General features: G+C 40.9%; 1 protein-coding gene across 3 annotated transcripts in view; it reads right to left on the reverse strand.

The window, feature by feature from the left end:
• Positions 1-1594: 1594 nt before the first annotated feature.
• pak4 (p21 protein (Cdc42/Rac)-activated kinase 4) overlaps positions 1595-17721 on the reverse strand; it is a 36808-nt gene continuing 20681 nt past the window's right edge. For all 3 annotated transcript variants that reach the window (XM_054623644.1, XM_054623805.1, XM_054623722.1), the window contains exons 3-11: positions 17339-17541; positions 17022-17229; positions 16533-16766; positions 15427-15885; positions 14049-14182; positions 12929-13055; positions 9064-9189; positions 8832-8966; positions 1595-7641 (exon numbers count right to left, since the gene is read on the reverse strand). In XM_054623644.1, the coding sequence (XP_054479619.1) occupies positions 7486-7641; positions 8832-8966; positions 9064-9189; positions 12929-13055; positions 14049-14182; positions 15427-15885; positions 16533-16766; positions 17022-17229; positions 17339-17541 (1782 nt within the window). In that variant the 3' untranslated portion in view covers positions 1595-7485. The remainder of the gene's footprint in view (positions 7642-8831; positions 8967-9063; positions 9190-12928; positions 13056-14048; positions 14183-15426; positions 15886-16532; positions 16767-17021; positions 17230-17338; positions 17542-17721) is intronic.

Consider the following 17721-nt stretch of genomic DNA (forward strand, 5'->3'; position numbering starts at 1 on the left):
CTAATGCTTAATCTACAGCTCATCAGGCGGCATGTGTGAACCCTGATCAGACCTGTAATTAGTCAGTAAAGTGAGGGATGACTCATCATGTGACACTGTGGGGCCAAATTCCTCTGAACATAAAAGTTGGTGGTGTTTCACTTCCTTTAATGACGCCTTTAATGAGGAAAGAAGCACGGCGTCACTGAGCTCAACGCGCTGCAAAGAGAAAACACAACAAACCGCTGTGTTGCAGCGGATGTACTACTACATTTAGTATGCCAGAAAAAGATTCTGTATGTCCCAAGACACTATGTCAAATGCCAAAATGTCCAGTATGTCCAAATTGTATGCATACTGAGATCAACTGTACTATGTACTTAAACTAAAAAAGTATGTGATTTGGAATGCAGCCAACCAAATAAAGAAAGGCGCTTCAAGAAGCTTAATTTGCAGTGGGCTGAACTCTCAGGACCAGCATAAAGAATGCACGTCAGTCACTTCAACTGATGGAGTGTTTTGCACATCTTGGCCTGTCTTTCTTGTTTTATTGCTATGTTTTTGGTCAATAAACTCTAAGAAGTACCACAGTTCACTCTAGGGCTGCAATTATGGATGAATTTCATTGTCCACTTATCTGTAAATGATTTTCTCAGTGAATCGTTTTGTAGGTGTTTAATTTCTTATTGAGACAAAGTATGCCGTTACACTGTGGTGGGTATTACTGTGCCATGTGGCCAACCGCAGCATTAGATTATTAATAAACTTGCATCCTTTGATGGTGTCAGTCTTGTTAGTACCAGCTGTAGACAGGGCATGCAGCTTAAGGACTCCAAGAGCCAAAATAGTTTTTCAACAGGTTTAAATAAGTTAAGTCACTTATTCACCTAACAAAGCAAAAAGCTCATGTTTACTTTGGGTTGTTGCAGCGTATCTTTTGTTGTTGTATCATAGTTTAACACACACCAACCTGAATGGACGCAATGATCAAGCAACACCTTGTTGAGCAGGTTTCTTGGTGTTAGAAATATGGCTAAATATAAATTGAGAAGGAAGCTGTGATATTTTTGTTCTATAAAATTTGAATCTATGAAAAAGGTTGAACAGTGTCTCCCAAAAGCCCAAGATGATGTTCTCAAATTATTTTTTTTGTCCACAGTTCAAAGATATTCAGTTTGCCCTCAGAGAGGAGTAAAGAAACCAGAAAATATTCACATTTAGATGAAAAATGGTCTATTCCCAAAGAAAAACAAGTTTCAATTATCATAAATAGTTTTAGATTCAATTTGTGATTTGAAACATCAGCAGATTTAGCGGTTAATCAAGGAGCTGCTTTGCATTTTGCACCGACATTCAGTAACCAAACAGAGAGAAACGCATCAGAGTCAGATCCGACATGCTCAATGTCCGTCCTCACGTCACACGCATTCTAATCCAGACAACAATCTACTTTTAGTGTGTGATGAGCATAAGAGCTGCATGAAAATGTGACCGTGTTTTTACTTCCTCAGCTTTGAATGAGGAACAGACAATCTACTCTACACCTTGTCCGTCTGTTGAGAGCAACATTTCAAAACACACAAGTTGAACAAAAAACAGACACTGTGGATGACTTTTACAAAATCTGTATTTGCAACAAAACAAAAAAAACAAAAGTAAATAGTGAAGTCTATGTTTTTTTTTTTACATCACCAGTGAAATTTACAAAAACAAGATGGTGCAGGAACAGTTGCTGCAATTCCATGTTTGACAAAATATGTCAAAACTGCAACAAAATTTTAAAAGGAAAAGAGGCGAGTCAGTGGGAATCTAAATGTTTTTTGTCACATATTTCTAAGCGCAGGCCGGTTGGTCAGTAGTGGTCAATGAGCCTCAGTGACCACATGATCACTGTGGAAACCAGATGAAAGTCTGGTAAACTGGACAATCCCCAAAATGTCTGTCTGTCAAGATGCTACAAAGCAAGGCACTAAACCCTGAACAGCAGCATTGGAGCTGCTCATCGGAGATCAATAAAGAAATCAACAGGCAACTTTTAGTAGCTCTGGTAATCTGAGGCATGAAGAGCAACCCCGGGAAACATCCTCAATCTGAAGTGTTCTCAGACAGAATCTTAACGAGTCGTTTAGCCTAAAAAAAAGCTACAAACAACAACATGAGTTACAAATTACTTGAAGACTTTTTCCCGTGTGCGAGATGAGAAGCGTTGCGGAAGTCTCCTTTCTGAATCTCTAACAGTCGTAGTGTTGAGTCGGAACCATTATCCGTCAAGTAGTGATTGTAAATGTTAAGGCAAGAACACACGAATGTGCACACAAACATACCCTCACAAACAAACACACACATACAGCAGTAGAATCTGGTCCATAAGAATGTGGTCCACCAGTAAACAGTTTGGGGATTTTCACATTTAGAATCAAAGGGAAACTGGTCTGATGTGGGATGAGGAGTAACAAGAAGAAGAAGAAGTCTGTAACGCCAGAGAGAGTGTTGGTTCACACTTGGACTCACAGGCAGGTAGGACAAGAGACAGAAAAAGATCACACCAAAGAAAAGAGTATTAGGGCCACTTTGAGCAAAATAAATAATCTGGGATATCAGTTTGAGAATTAAATTGAAATATTTTAAGATAAAAGTTAATTATTAGTAATTATACTTAACATTAAGTTGGAGGCCTAATACTACCAGATTTTAATTCTCTATTTTAGTAAACAGTGTGTTTAGTAATACACAGAATTGCAATATTGTGTTGTGTGATACTGTATTGTATCTCAAAAACAGTTTTTATATTTTTAATTAATAGTTTACTGGGAAAGATTCATGGCAGACAGCAGGTCATGATGTGGTATGGTATGTTGTCAAAGTACTTTTTTCAACATTATACTATTATTTTTTAAATTATATTTTATACAATCGCAATACATTGCCCTGCTTACAGTATCACAACATATTGAATAGTAACCCCTGTATTATGATGTTGTATCGCCAGATTCTTGTCAACACACAGCCCTAAAGTCTTTTTTGTGTTTAAGTGAGTAATTTTGATGATTATTGGTTTCAGCAATAAGCACCTTAATACCACAGGTTTAAGGATATTGACATGGAAATTCAACAATTTAGGGTACCTGATGAATGGATTGATAACTGGATTTGCTTTGAAGCAGCAGCTGGAGCACAGCTGGGTCCAAACACCACTGTTTATAAGGAAATGCTTAAACATGCCTGTAATCCAATTGTCCATATTTAGCCAAACATTTTTGCACTCAAAGCGACCTACTTGATTCTATTATGACATTTAACTCACACATTAATAGTAAGATTTTTTTGTGGGCGAAATATTACTAGTTCCCCCCCCAAAAAAAGATTACCTTTATGTGTTTTTTTAATCAAAATCCCTCTTAAAATACAGCAGGAAACACACCAGATACAAGTCACCAGCACCAGCACCTTCATTATAAAGTCGATCTGTTGTCAGTCCCTGTTGGGTAAGTAAGTGATGAATCAATGTATGCAGATATCTGCAGATTCAATAGTGCAATTTGAGACTCTGACCGTGAAGAAAAACAGAGAAATTCTAAGTGTCGCAGCTCAAAATATCTCAGCCCAAACTGAATCGCCCGACTACACCCGATTGTCATTTAGCTAAACCACCGCGCCTCTGATTATAAACATGAAACCTCACAACATGTTTCGTAATCTGTGAGTCACTATCGGCCTGTCCCACACACAAGTACAAGCACGCACACACACACACACACACAAAAAAGATCCAGAAACATCAGACACAGCTGAAAATGAAATGTCTGGTAAGTAGCCGAGGACACAAAGTACAAAAACGCCTACCACAAATTTCTTCTCTAAGTGAATGCTTTCGAAGAAGAAAAAAAGTGGCAGAGATATGATTAACAAACGTTCAGCCTGCAATGTCTCAACTCAGCTCTAGCCAGGGCACCTGAACATGAGAGAACATGTTTTTAGGCAGTGAAAACTATATTTTCTCTGCTCCAACTGGTTCTGAAACAGAAAGAGGGCGTGAAGGAGTCCAGAGACGACAGAGTTCATACAGATTGAAGTTACAAACAACGAGGCCTGGAAGGAGCTATTTTCACTGAAGGGTACCGCTGCTTTGATGCTCTTCTTCCTCATCTCTTCCAAGAAGTGTAGCTACACAACATCAATAAACAGTGAAAGTGACTTAAGTTCAATGGTCACATCATTCTCTTCTAACCACAGCTAGCTGTCCAGAAATTATAAACACTGTTAGAAAAACAAATCCTTCCTGCTTCAAAAAGCCTTCATCCAACTCTTTCTGGATTGGAAAACAAATTCAAAAATCTTAGGATATTTGGGGAGAAAAAGATGGTTCCAACTGTGTTCTCCCATGAAATGTAAAACTGTGGGGACATCGACTAAACCTAAGTTTTAACCATTTAATCCTTTTTGGGCCCAAATTAAATTTTAATGTGTTGGTGTCTGAATTCTTATTTTTGGCTCTGTTAAAAATGAATGATTCAAGGAAAGAATAAAAACATTGATAAAACGTACAACTTTTTAGAGTGATATATATCCACTGCCCCCTCATGTTAAGTGACGGAAGACGGCATATAAAAGTGTGAGTGTGAGTGTTGATTCTCGAGATTAGCAGGAAGCATTCAGGATCGAGAAAACTCATCGTAAAATATACTCGACTGATGAGAGGGAGCGCTCAGCAGCAGCTCAACTGGAAGACATAGAAGGAATGTGGACACCGGCCATGTCCCAGAGAGGGAGATGTGTCTGCAGGCTGTGTTTGTGTGCCTCTCTTAGTCCCATTACCTCGGGAATGATCAATTACTACAGATCCTTATCTCTAAATGTCATCTGTGTAATTCACTGCTCCTTGCTACAAGGTACAATGTGAGCCTACAGATGTCTGCAGATAAAGAAGCCTCCAGGGTAGACGTGGTTGTAGAATAGCCAGACCTGAACTGTGATTAATCCTCTATGGTTTCATTCATGCTGCTGAGGCAGCCTTTGGGTATTTGAAAGTGAATTTTAATTTGCAGTGACTGATCTGAATGTCCTGATGTGGAAAAAAACAACAAGTTACAACAGGGTTATTTACTCCAACACCAAAGCTGTTTTTGATACATTTGGAAAATCCTATTATAGAGAGCTGCAGGAATGAGTCCAGAAAGCCAGAAATGAGTCAGCATTTCTGCACCTCTGGTTCCCTCGTCTTGAAGTCGATAGGTTTTTGGTTAGATGCCTGATATAAGGTCTGCGGTAAAGACAAGTTTAAGAGATTAACAGTTTGTTCTACAATATAAAATCCGTCAGTAGCTTATTGTGCATTTTGAAGCTTTGACGTGCCTTAAAAAAGGCGGTTGCCATCAAGTGGCTCAGTGACACTTTTAACCGTTATCACGTTAATATTCAAATATCAGAAAAGTGGTGTTCATTTGTGAAGATTATATTGCTGAACAAAACCTGTAGGTATCATAAACATCTAATTGCCGCAGGTCTAATATTCTGCAATTTTTCAAAATCCAACCAAAAATTCCCATTGGCTTTTTGTCAAGGGGAACACGTGATTCTAACTCGGCTTTACATTTAAGTGACAGGAATGTTTTTAAGCTCATGCAGGTGTGTGTGTGTGTGTGTGTGTGTGTGTGTGTGTGTGTGTGTGTGTGTGTGTGTGTGTGTGTGTGTGTGTGTGTGTATTATCAGAAACTGCTCACTAGTGTCCAGAGAGGATTTTGAAGCAGACTAAAACATGAAAATGAAAATAATAGCATATCTTCTTACACACACACAAACACACATTAGGAGCATGAGAATCTCTGGTGATGAGATATAAATCTAAACAAGACGCTTTTCTTTCATTGATGTAACATTCCTTTCTCAGTGTGTTGTACTGAGTTATGGTTTATAAATAAAGCACTCGCAATATGAGGTGGATTCAGGAGTGCTCTGCCAGATGCATTAACTAGGAAATCAAACATTAATTGATTCAATAGAACGCGAGCACTAATCCACTGAAAACAGCAGTCACTGTGTGTTTTTTGAAGGGGAGCACAGTTATTAGGAAGCACGTTCAACACAGAATAAAATCAACTCTAACAACTTGCTGATTGCCTAAAAAGCAGCTCATGTTCATTTTCTACCCTAGAAGAACCTTTTTTTTTTAATTTTTTTTTTTGACATCTGTTACATCTATCAGCTGGAATAGTTAAGGTAAAAAAAAGTGTGCAGAAAAGAAGATTCTACTAAAAACACCATGGTAAAACAAAACGCTACACAGGGGTACGGTTTTCATACCTATTCCGTTTGAACTGGGTTGAGTGTAGTCTTTTCATGTTTCTGTAAAACCTTTCCTGCTCCTCTGAGTGACATCTTGACCACTGAGTCAGTCAGACTCAATAAGTCATGTCTGGTCTACAAAACAACAAAATCAAATGCGTAGTGTCGATTATCTGCGTGCTGGAATCAACCGGGAGTGCAGCCTTGATCTCTAGTCCACAGTGCTTCAAAATTCCCCACATCTCTAAAATATATCAGGAAACAAATCACAATAATAATAATAATAATAATAATAAAACAATCACAAACTTGAGATAGCAAAACATCAAAACTGATATATCTCTCTATGTCCATTGTACTTACACATGAAAATAAGAGGAAAATTCATCTGTAAAAAAACACAAAAAAAAAAACCACAACTCCAGTGTTAACCTTTTGACTTAGTGTATGTTTGCTTTTTTTACAACAGGAAGCTAGATTTATATGGCTACAAAATAAAGTCTGTGTGACTCGTTACTGAGTCAAAAGTGTTTCTCCCTCAGTAGTAGGTTCTGGGTGTGATGAGGGTAGTGTCTGGTTCTGGGATCCGTCCACGGCGCAAGTCTTTGTAGTGAGAAAATTCGGTTTCCATACCGTCAAAACAGTGAGATTAAAATGACGATCCGCCAGTCTCTAAAAATCAGCAAACGGGCTCACGGCTCCTTCAAAGCATCCAATAGGTGTGCAAAACCCCACCTTCACACTTAAAATCCAGGTACGGTCCAAATGGAAAAATAAAAACAGCCACAGTCGTTCCAGGTCTTCAATTAAAACCAAAATGTTTGAATGAAATCGGCTTGAATCGCTCGACTGGCAAGTTGTGGCTCCTCTGCTCTCACACGCATGTATGAGCCATGAAACACTGTCATCAACAGTGCTGCCAACTATGTTTACACACATACATGTTCACACACACAAACTCACACACACCGCCTTATTGCCTCTTATTAAGGGAATACACTTCCCACAGTTCAGTGATTCACATAAAAAAAAGAATACTCCTGCACACCCAGTTTGCACTTGGCAGCTCACAGCTCGTTCCAAGAGTCTCGCTCCGAAGTGCGGACATCTCACCCGTGACCTCTGACCTCTGCGGGCCACCTCTCTGTGTGCAGGAGTATTCTGTTCCATCTGAACCTGTGCACGCTGCCCCTCCAGGGTCCGGAGGCGTCAGTGTCACGTGTCTCATCTCATCCTGTTCTGCCTCATCAGAGGGACGATGCAGGACGGCGGACCCGCCTTCGTAAGGAAGGGGTGTTTGAGAAGCTCGCTGGCCGAGGCCCTCGCAGCCGGGTCTCGCACCAACATCCTGTCCAGGAAGCCCTTGAGCAGAGGGGAGACCTTGGAGAGGAGAGAAAAGGGAGAGGGAGGAAAACATCCAGGAGTTAATGACACCATCCTGTGGGTTTGCTTAAGGGTAATCAACGGGGAAGGGGGTGTGGCCAATCAAACCTCACAATCAACCAGTGGGTTGGGCTTCCCACAAGCTTAACAATTGAGATTGTTGTAAAGCCTGAGTTTCCCTAAATTTCTTTCATCAGTAATATGATGTCTCAAATAAAATCTCTTGAAACAAGACTCACATATTGGGAACTGATCAGAATCGGATAAGAATCAAAATGAGGGTTCAGACCAGAGAATAACTTGGACAGAAGTAGAAAGACACACAGACTTCACTGTATGTTTGTGTTTTCGTGCTGTAGAAACCACCTTATAAATATATATTTTTGAATTAGTTCTTGTTTGACTTCGGATTGAATCATTTTGAATAATGATGTCGGCACACATTCACGTGTAGACTACCAAGAAAAGACATTTCTCCATCAGACATCTTGCTGTGTTAACCATCTTCTCAATCTGTGTTTCACTAAGAAATCGGATCAGTTATATTGTTAACATTTAGGAAATCAGGCTGATGATGAAAGCTAACAATAAATAAATAGATTTCTAAAACAAAACCACTGACAACCATTTAGCAAGAAACAGAGATTTCTGTCTTTTAACTGACTTTTTGTTCTTTTGTTCTCCTCCTGCAAAATGCATTTCAAGACATATAGTCCCCGACAATCCACCCAAACAACCCTTTCATTTGCTTCAAGGTTGGAGAGCAAACTTGCACAAGTTATTCCTCTGTACCCATTTATGCCACACATTTCTGCTTGGCCACTGCTATATTTAGCTATCTTGGTGCATTTCTGAATAGAATCTTAAAGCAGTAGTCAGGGTGGTGGCAGTAGAGCTGGGATCGGTGCCAGGGCTGAGATAACCTCTTTCATCGTTGCTCAAAGAAGCCTATAAAGAGGAAGTTAATAAACACTTTCTTGATTTCAGGGTGCCACTTCTGAAAAGGGTTAGGGTCAAAAGCTTGCTCTTGTAGAAGCAAAGGAGTCATGTTGTAATACAAAACATTTTTTGCGCATTTGATTTTGATGCTTTAGAGAAAATGTGTGATGTAATAATGACATCCTTGACATCTGCTGATGGTGCTGCACAAAAACTGCTCAGTCAAACTCAAGCTTTTGTCTTTGTACCTTGTGCAGGTTCTTCAGTTTGGGGGGCAGGTTGTCTCGGATCATTTTCATGGCCTTGAGCGGCGGCTCGTTGAAGTACGGCGGCTCCCCGTCCACCATCTCTATGACCATGATACCCAGAGACCAGATATCCACCTGGACAGAGAGACGGACAACAAGCAGAAGAGATGTGCTCATTTAGATGTTTACATAACAAATAGAAGTAAAATCCTGAGGGAAGTGTGAGCATTACCTCCGGTCCATAAGGCAGTCTGGATATGAGCTCTGGTGCCATCCAGTATGGAGTTCCCACCAGAGACTTCCTCCTTTGCACTTCTTTAGACACCTGGGCACAGAACCCAAAGTCTGACAGTTTCACCTGGAGACAGAAAGAGCCAGACAAAGAGATGGATGACGAAGAGAAACTGAAAGAATGACTCATTTTTCATAGAAGGTACAAAACACGGTGACACAGAGTTTCTAACATCCCGTTTGTGTATCTGAGGTAGGAGAACTACAATAATCCTCTGCATCTACTATATTTATACATTTAAAAGCTCGTAAACGCAGTCAGAAACGTTACACCGCTGGAAAAAACAGGTCAGGTCATGTGTTTTCTAACAGCCCAATATCACAATTCACAAATCTGCCTCAAGTGGCTTTACAATCTGTACAGCTTATGAAATCTCTGTTTAATTTGACCGATTTGTCTTTCATTTTTCAGAACAGGTTACTTTGTAAAAAAATGGTCTGTTGATATATGGTGTAAACCGAAGTTACGAACTTATTGTCTCATAAAGAATAACCATAATGCAGAACTTTATGTTAAGTTCAACTTAAACAAAACACAAAGATCCCTATGTGCACAGTTACGCTCAGGAACATTACCACTAGCCCTACAGAGACCGGTAGGTTTCATTCCACTCCAGAGGAGGACAGAATCTGTTACTTTTTGTTTTACTGTCCTGTCTACGAGGACATAAGGGATGCCAAATGACTTCCATTTATGTTGATTTATTTTGGCTGGATGACTATGAAAAACTCGAGCTGTGTTTTAGGAAAGGAACCTTCTTTGTAGCAGATTGTATTTGCCAGGCCTGGGAGAGAAGACAGAAAGTTTTGTTTAAGATTGAGCAGTGAAGCAACCTGTTATTTTGTAATCAAATGTGACCTGATGAGATGTGGGTCCACTGCAGCTGTACTGTTGGTGTCTTGTAAACCCATGAGGGTCGGGCACCTTTTTTGCATGACATGAAAATCAAGATATCTATCTATCTATCTATCTATCTATCTATCTATCTATCTATCTATCTATCTATCTATCTATCTATCTATCTATCTATCTATCTATCTATCTATCTATCTATCTATCTATCTATCTATCTATCTATCTATCTATCTATCTATCTATCTATCTATCTATCTATCTATGGCACCCTCTGTCCCTAGAGCCCTGATTCAGATTGGGAAAACAGCCAAAAAAAAACGGTTTACAGAATAAACTAACATAATAATATTACTGTATAGACAAATATGGATAGTTTGTAAACTTGTGTGAAGAATGGGATGTTAAGTGGTCCAAACTGTGGAGGAATGTGCCGTGCAGGTGGTTTTACAGGAGTTTATTCGGAGTGCATATGATCATATTTTGAGGATCTGAGGCACAGTTTATGCTTCAACAGTCGAGGGTCCAGTCCCTAAAATTTCTTTCTGAGAAAGTTTGTGCATGGCTGGGTATCTAGACAGAGAACCAGCCTTTGTTGTTGCCCACAGGATTGACTGCCAGCCTCAGATGGCTCAGAAAGAGAAATGAAACAAACCCGCTAAGGTAACCGAAGCACACATGTATGAACATCTCACAGATGAAACTTTGTAATATGATGGCGATCAATGACAGAGTGAGCTTCATAGACAACATAAAAGGCTTTATCTTAAATCCAACTCTGACATTACAGTTAACCAGAATGGAGATGCAATGTCTTAACACTATTTCACTACTCTCACACTATATCTAAAAAATAAAATAGCAGTGTCAGCACACAGCTGCATTCAGATACACCCTTCACACCCTATTGACGAGAAACACTTCAGGCTTGGTTGAGTGTGCTTCCCCTGTCAGTCCAAACCGCAAGCAGCGACTCAACCCCAACCCAGCATGGCATTTGCATTATAACTTTATCATTGAATTTGTGTATGCAGCTGAAAATAATGAATTTGATTGGAAAGTAAAAGATAAAATAAAACCCAAATCTTAGAGTAATAAAATGAATATTTCCGCGGGTCAAGGGGGCATCAAGCTTAGAAGGGGATTCAAGACGTCCCTCTCCCCACACAAACTTTCCTACACAGAGGTGCAAGTCTAAGGTCCCCAAACTGGACAGTCTGCTCCCAACAACGAATAATGGGAAATAGCTCTCATTTTGTTTATACAAGGACAGTATGGCTCATAATATCTGAGGTTCGCTATGTGTGGAGGTGAGCCCAACTATGTCTAGTTGGTACCGCTCCACTTCCAGCAAAAGATCTGGTTCCTTTCCCTGCTAGTGAGGTTCCACCTCTCTATAGCCAATCTGCGATGCTTTGGTCCCCACCTTTGTCTGCCACCCTGCACACACTTTTGGGAGAACCTACCAGGAGCTCTGGTCCCAGACAAGACCCTGCAGGGGCTTTTTCTGCCTCAGAGAGCACAACACTGCAGAAGAGGCCCTTCACTGTCACTGTTAAGGCCAAAGTGCTGCTGCAGGCCACAGCTCATAAAGACATCAAAACCACAAACACTCATCAGCTACCATCAAAGACGCTGTGGTTGACACGTTAGCTCGTCTTAGCTTAGCGTGTGACTTGCAGATTTAGGGTACTTTGGTGAAAGAGACGAAGCAAAAAAAAATAAAAAATCCCCAGGCCCACAGTAACTCGTTAATATAAAAGTAATGAAATGAGCAGACAACGTGTAAGTTAATAAGGCCTACATTCGTGTGAATTAAAAAGCGGACAAAACTTTGCCTGTGATTAATGAACAAGCACAGAAAAATTGTTGCGACCTTACAGCCGTACCAATAACAGATGTTAAAGCCAGGCTTGGATCACATTTATGATCTCAATCAGCTACAATAAAGACAGTCAGCAAAATGGCTTCCTTCCATTCATCAGCCTTGTTAGAATGGTCAAAGTGTGGTTAAAACTTCCGCTCAGCTGAACCACACAGAGAGAAGCTGTATGTCAAGCTTCTGTGTCACAACTGAAACACTACAGTACCAACTCAGACCACACAAAAAGCCGAGTTCCTTTTTGCCCTGGTCCCTCTGTACAGCTTTGTTGGTTTCATTTTCTGCAGAAAGTAGAAACTTGCTTGTCAACAAGCAGGAAGTGATCAGCACCCGCCTTAGTTCTACAGTAGTGGTTAACAGACAGGCATTTAGTTCCCTTTTACAAACCTTTATTATTCTTGTAACACTGGGAGACATTCTGCCAGTGGATGCAGCGTTGTGTTTAGTCTGTGCATCCTCTGAGACAACCTTCTCACATCAGACATTTAGACATGTCATTGCTGTAAAGGCACAGGTTTAGCTAATAACATAAATGATAACTGCGCCCTTAATGTTAAAGTGACACCTTTGCTTGTCCTGCTATGACTAGTCAAGATGTCTGCAGAGTATGAATATTTGCTGGAAAAGTGCTGCATCAGCCACAGTGTTGTGGTTTGACATTTAAAAGCAGATGCGTGTTGCTACTAATTAAAAGTAAAGTCAATTTCAGTGAAGCGACATACTAAGCACTCGTCTCTTTTGTGTTGTGACTGGTCAGCTCACAAACTTATTTTCTTCACTCCTCTGACATTTTAAAAGGAAGCTTTTCAACAGCTTTAATGAGTCTTTAATGCGTTTTATAAAGAGCTCTTCCTGCCTAAAAAGAACTAAAGATGCAGCCGTTTTCTTCGATGTTCGTTCGAAACAAGAATTAACAACTTGCCGTTAACATCCATGTCTGTCACAACATGTAATCACTTCATCGTTTTATCCTATTAGTCATTTGTGTGAAATTGGCATAATTAGCCTAAAACCAATTAAGTTATGACCAAAAAAGGTGTTTTGGCGCAGAGGCATATATGTGGTACATACGCGGCCATCGTGAGTGAGGAGGATGGAGTCACTCTTGATGTCTCTGTGGATCACACCCTGTGTGTGGAGGACGGACAGAGCCTTCAGGACAGACAGACACACCGTGGCGATCTGCTCCTCGTTCATCCTGGAGAAGGAAGGAGAAGCCAGAGAGATTTAGACTTTTCACCACCTCTATTTTTACAGTCGAATTAGTACCGCTATTTTTCCTGGTTCACTCTAAGGTGAGGTGTGATTATTTTTTGACACGAAATTGATGATATGTAGCAACCAGACCAGAAAAAAAACCAACTTTGGACATTGTTCCAATGTTTCATAAAGAAGTAGTCATCCAAAAATGTTTGGATGCAATCAATAAGTAACTTGTGTTGTGAAAAAATGGAAAACACACTGGTCATGGTTGTCTGTGGTGAGATGCAACTAGGTACATTTACTAAAGTACTGCACAATTATAAGGCACTTGTACTTTACTTGAGTACTTCAATTTTATGGTTCTTTATTCTTCTACTTCACTTTTTACTCCACTATATGTATTTAACAACGTATGCTACTAGTTACTTTGCAGATTCAGATTATCGATAAAAAATATAAATCAACTAATAAATGGTGGTGTATTATTACAGATTAAACTAACGAGCAATATCTAGAGTCATTAAAATTAGCTCCACCTTTACCAGCTGTACAATAAAGTGATTAAAACATTCATGCACCACTAATTGTAATCCAGTAACATAATAAACACCAGTCTGATATGAGCCATTTAGCCTTTTTTGTACTTTAGGTTGTCCGACTATATTTAAATTCTAATACTATATACTTTTACTTAATTACTTTATTAATTAAGAATTCAAATTCAGGACTTTTACTTGTAAAGGACTATTTCTACACGGTGTTATTGCTACTTCTACTTGAATACAATATGTGAATACTTCTTCCACAACTGATGGTGATATATTTCTCTGTGCACAACACACTAGAACACTGCCCCCTTATGGAGGAACAGAGTTTTTGTGGGTAAGTGATTTAATGAGGGACATTTAAAGCAGTATACAGAGTAATGGACAGACATTAATAATTAAACAAAAAAAATCACATAATATATACACAAATAGCTTTTCACCTGGTGTGTGTCACGATGTCTGTGAGAGCTCCTCCCTCCAGGAACTCCATGACAACCCAGAGCTCGTCTCCCACCAGGTAGCTGTTGTACATCTCCACCACGTTCTCATGGTGATAGTCCCGCATGATCACCACCTACAGTTACCATGGCAACAGAAAGACAGGAAGGTATAAAGACATTGGACTCAAAAGAGTGGCATTGCATTGGTGGAGACACTGTGGTGTATCTGCAGGGTCGATGCTGCAATCGATCAACAACCATCGGAACCACTGGAGCCTGATGACTGAGCTGATTCAAGTGTAAGACATTAAGTGGCAATTTGCAACTAATGTGAGCTGTGTGATCTACAAGTACATAAAGGTCATTTCTACTGACAACAATTTGAACTCGTGCTACGAGAGTTGCTTTAATGTAATTCATTGTGTCTTTGTCTCTTCTGTCTTTATATGCGACATGTGTGTCAATAAAGTGGAATGTACTTTTAGACTTGTAAATGTTAAAATCGAATATTTATATACAGATGAGAAAGACAGCATTGATTTCATTGTGGTTTAAAAAAAAGAATTAAATGCTTTCACATTGAGGTTATAAGTAGTGATGGTGTTGTACTGAACTTCATTGTATTGAGAGGTGTTTCTGATATTCATGCGTAGGCCTGACCCGATGATTACGTTATCGGCTCATCATACGATACATGGACATGACCTTGATCTATTTTTACATTGTCGACTCATTGGAAAACATTTGGACATGACATGGTTTCATTTTTACGTTATTGACTAATTGTACGATATACTGACACAACAAAGATCGTTTTAGCCGACCTCAATATTGCCCGTTGTGTTAAGATGCGTGTTTGTCAACAACATGTTGGCGCTTAAGCCAAATAAACAGAAAAAAAACTATTTGGGGTTTAAACCCAATGAGAGAGAAGAGCCCATTAATAGGATGAAGCCTGTATGTCGACTGGATTGACTGTTTGTGATCTGTTTATGAATGATGGACTCTCTATACCCATGTGCCAAACGTTCAATGCAACAGAGCCTGAGAGTCCATTTTAATTTGTATATAAAGGGGGTACTTGCATTCTTATGCTATTATAACACCATTACATCAGTGGCATAAAATGGTCTTAAAATTACGATAATATCCATCGCAATTATCTCTGGGGCAATATTTATCGTCCAACAAAACGTAGTTATAATGAGAGGTCCATTCATTTATGAAAATAGGGAAGAAAAAACACTTCAATATAATCTAGTCCAGAACAACTATGACCTCAGCAATAAAAATATATTTGAATTTAAACATAGATATCATTTGACTAGAAACGTTTTGCTACTAATTGGTACTACGTTATTTTCAGTTGAACTCTTACCTCGTTGAAGAGGAGTTCTCTACGTTGTTGCTTCCTCAGGTCCATCTTCTTCACGGCGACCAGTTTCCCCGTGGTCTTCACTGTGGCGATACACACGATCCCAGTCGACCCCTCCCCTATCTTAATGTAGTGGTCCAGGTATGTCCGCGGATCGCCAGGATCCACCACCATCTGTAGTGCCGCTCTGAACTGCTCGTGGGAAACCCTCTGGGGCTCCCTCTGCGGTGAGCGGCCCTGGGGCGGAGCACCCGACGCCGGGGGCCCAGAGGGCACTGGGGGCCGCGGGGCCGGAACGTTGGGGTGAGAGGTGTGTGGGTGCTGGGTGGCTTCAGGGGACAGGCTGGGGTGGGAAGTGTGATGAGGATGCGGGTGGCTTATAGGGGGCTTGGAGCTGGAGGAGCCTCGGGTGGAGCCGCCAGAGGGGCCGTTTTTAGGGGAAGAGTCCTGGTGTCGAACCGGCTGGAAGAAAGAGAACGTCATCACAAACAGAACGCATAATACATCTAGGGTTGAAGCTGCAACAAATTATGTATTGAAATCTTGCATAAAATGGATTTAATCCTCTATCACCAAATATGTAATTTTACTTACTTTTACTTTAATATTATGTCAGGAAAATCCATTAGGACTTGGCAAATCAAAGTACTTCATTAAATTGATGTAAAATTCATATAAAAATGCCATAAAGAATGAAGAATGACCTTCAATGGTCTAATATAGAGAAATGTTAAAGGGGTAGGAGACTGCAGTTTGAATGGTGTAGGAAAATATTTTTTAAAAACTCAAACCGAAATCCAAGCCTGGACCTTGAAGTGTATTCAACAAAAAAATGTCTGAATAGTTTAAATTCTCTTAATTACATAATTCTGTAAAGAACGCTGGCACAAAGTCGTTATGTTTTTAGACAATCCCTGAACCTGAATTTTCACATAAGCATCACCAACAGCCTTCAGTGGATAGAATTAGCTAAATCTGACCTGAAGAACAAATAGAGCAATGTGATAAGATCTACCATCCATCAGCCTGCAGCTGTCTGTTTGCATCTGTCTGCCTTTCCTATCCTGGCAACAGCCTGTCTGTCTCTCTGTTCATGCGGCCGTCCTCACCTGTCCTGTGGGGCTGCGTCCGCCCTCGCTGTCCGCCCTCGGGTAGGTGTTAAACGGCCGCGTGGTCTGCTGGGCAGTCTTCATCACGCCCTCCGTAACTGGCAGGTTTGGGGTGCGGATGTTGGGCCCAGAGAGAGGCCTCTTGTCCCTGGGAGACTGAGGGCTGCCGTCCCGCACCGTGTAGCTGGACTTCGGCCTCTGGTCACTGGGTTGACCCCTTTGAGCAAGTTGCTCCTGAAGAGTGCGAGTGAAATAAGTTCATTCATACAGGAAACATGTGTAAAAACTAAGTAAACAAGCCAACAACTACAGGCTGGAATCTGCTGCGGTGTCAAATTAAAGCAAACTCAAATCTTGTCTTGTTTACTGTAAGGACACATCAATGTGGTTTAAGACTGTATTGGTCTGTCAGAGAATGACTGCAGGAAAGAGAGCCAGTCCCATGAACAGGGTATAATAAATCTTGTTGTGTTCATCTTCGGTCCCTACCTGACCCCGTTCCCGATGCTCTCTGTCTCTATGAGGTGGAGGAGGAGGGCCGGAGCCAGGCCTGTCCCTGTGGGCCCGGCTGGGCTCTTGGCCCCGGGGCTGCTGCTGGGGCCGACCATGGACTCCTTCATCCCACTGAGGACGGAGCCCACGCGGACCCTGGCGGGGGTCGCCTCCACCCTGGTGGTGCTCCGGTCTGGCAGGGTCGCTGAGAAGCAGAGCGATGAAAAAGTCAGTGCAGATACTTGGCTTGTATTGACATAATCTCTGCTTTGATGATGATGATAATGATGACACACTGCAGGTGAACTACTCACCTTTCTGGGTGTGAGTAGTGTCTGTGGTGAGGGTCTCCGTTCTCCTGCCCTCCTCCTCCTGAAGAGGTCGAGTCCTTGCGAGGCTGGATGGGGGGGCTGCCCCGTCGAAGGGAGTTGGAGCGAGTCACAGACATGGTGTCAAACTCATCCAGCAGCCAGGTCAGAGAGCCGTCCACTCCAAGCTTGCTGCCACGTACAATTGTCTGGAGATTTTGGCAAAAAAGTGGAGGATGAGAATGCATGAGGTCTTTATTGATACCCATGCCACAATCAAATCTGCATATCTGTCCGATTCTATCGATTCCCTAAATGATTCCTGTTCGGTTTTCTGTGTTCCTGTCTTATAATCAGTCCAAATGCAGCTTGGTCAAATCCCCAAAACT

Source organism: Anoplopoma fimbria, chromosome 1, assembly GCF_027596085.1.
Source record: "Anoplopoma fimbria isolate UVic2021 breed Golden Eagle Sablefish chromosome 1, Afim_UVic_2022, whole genome shotgun sequence".
Taxonomy (NCBI): Eukaryota; Metazoa; Chordata; class Actinopteri; order Perciformes; family Anoplopomatidae; genus Anoplopoma; species Anoplopoma fimbria.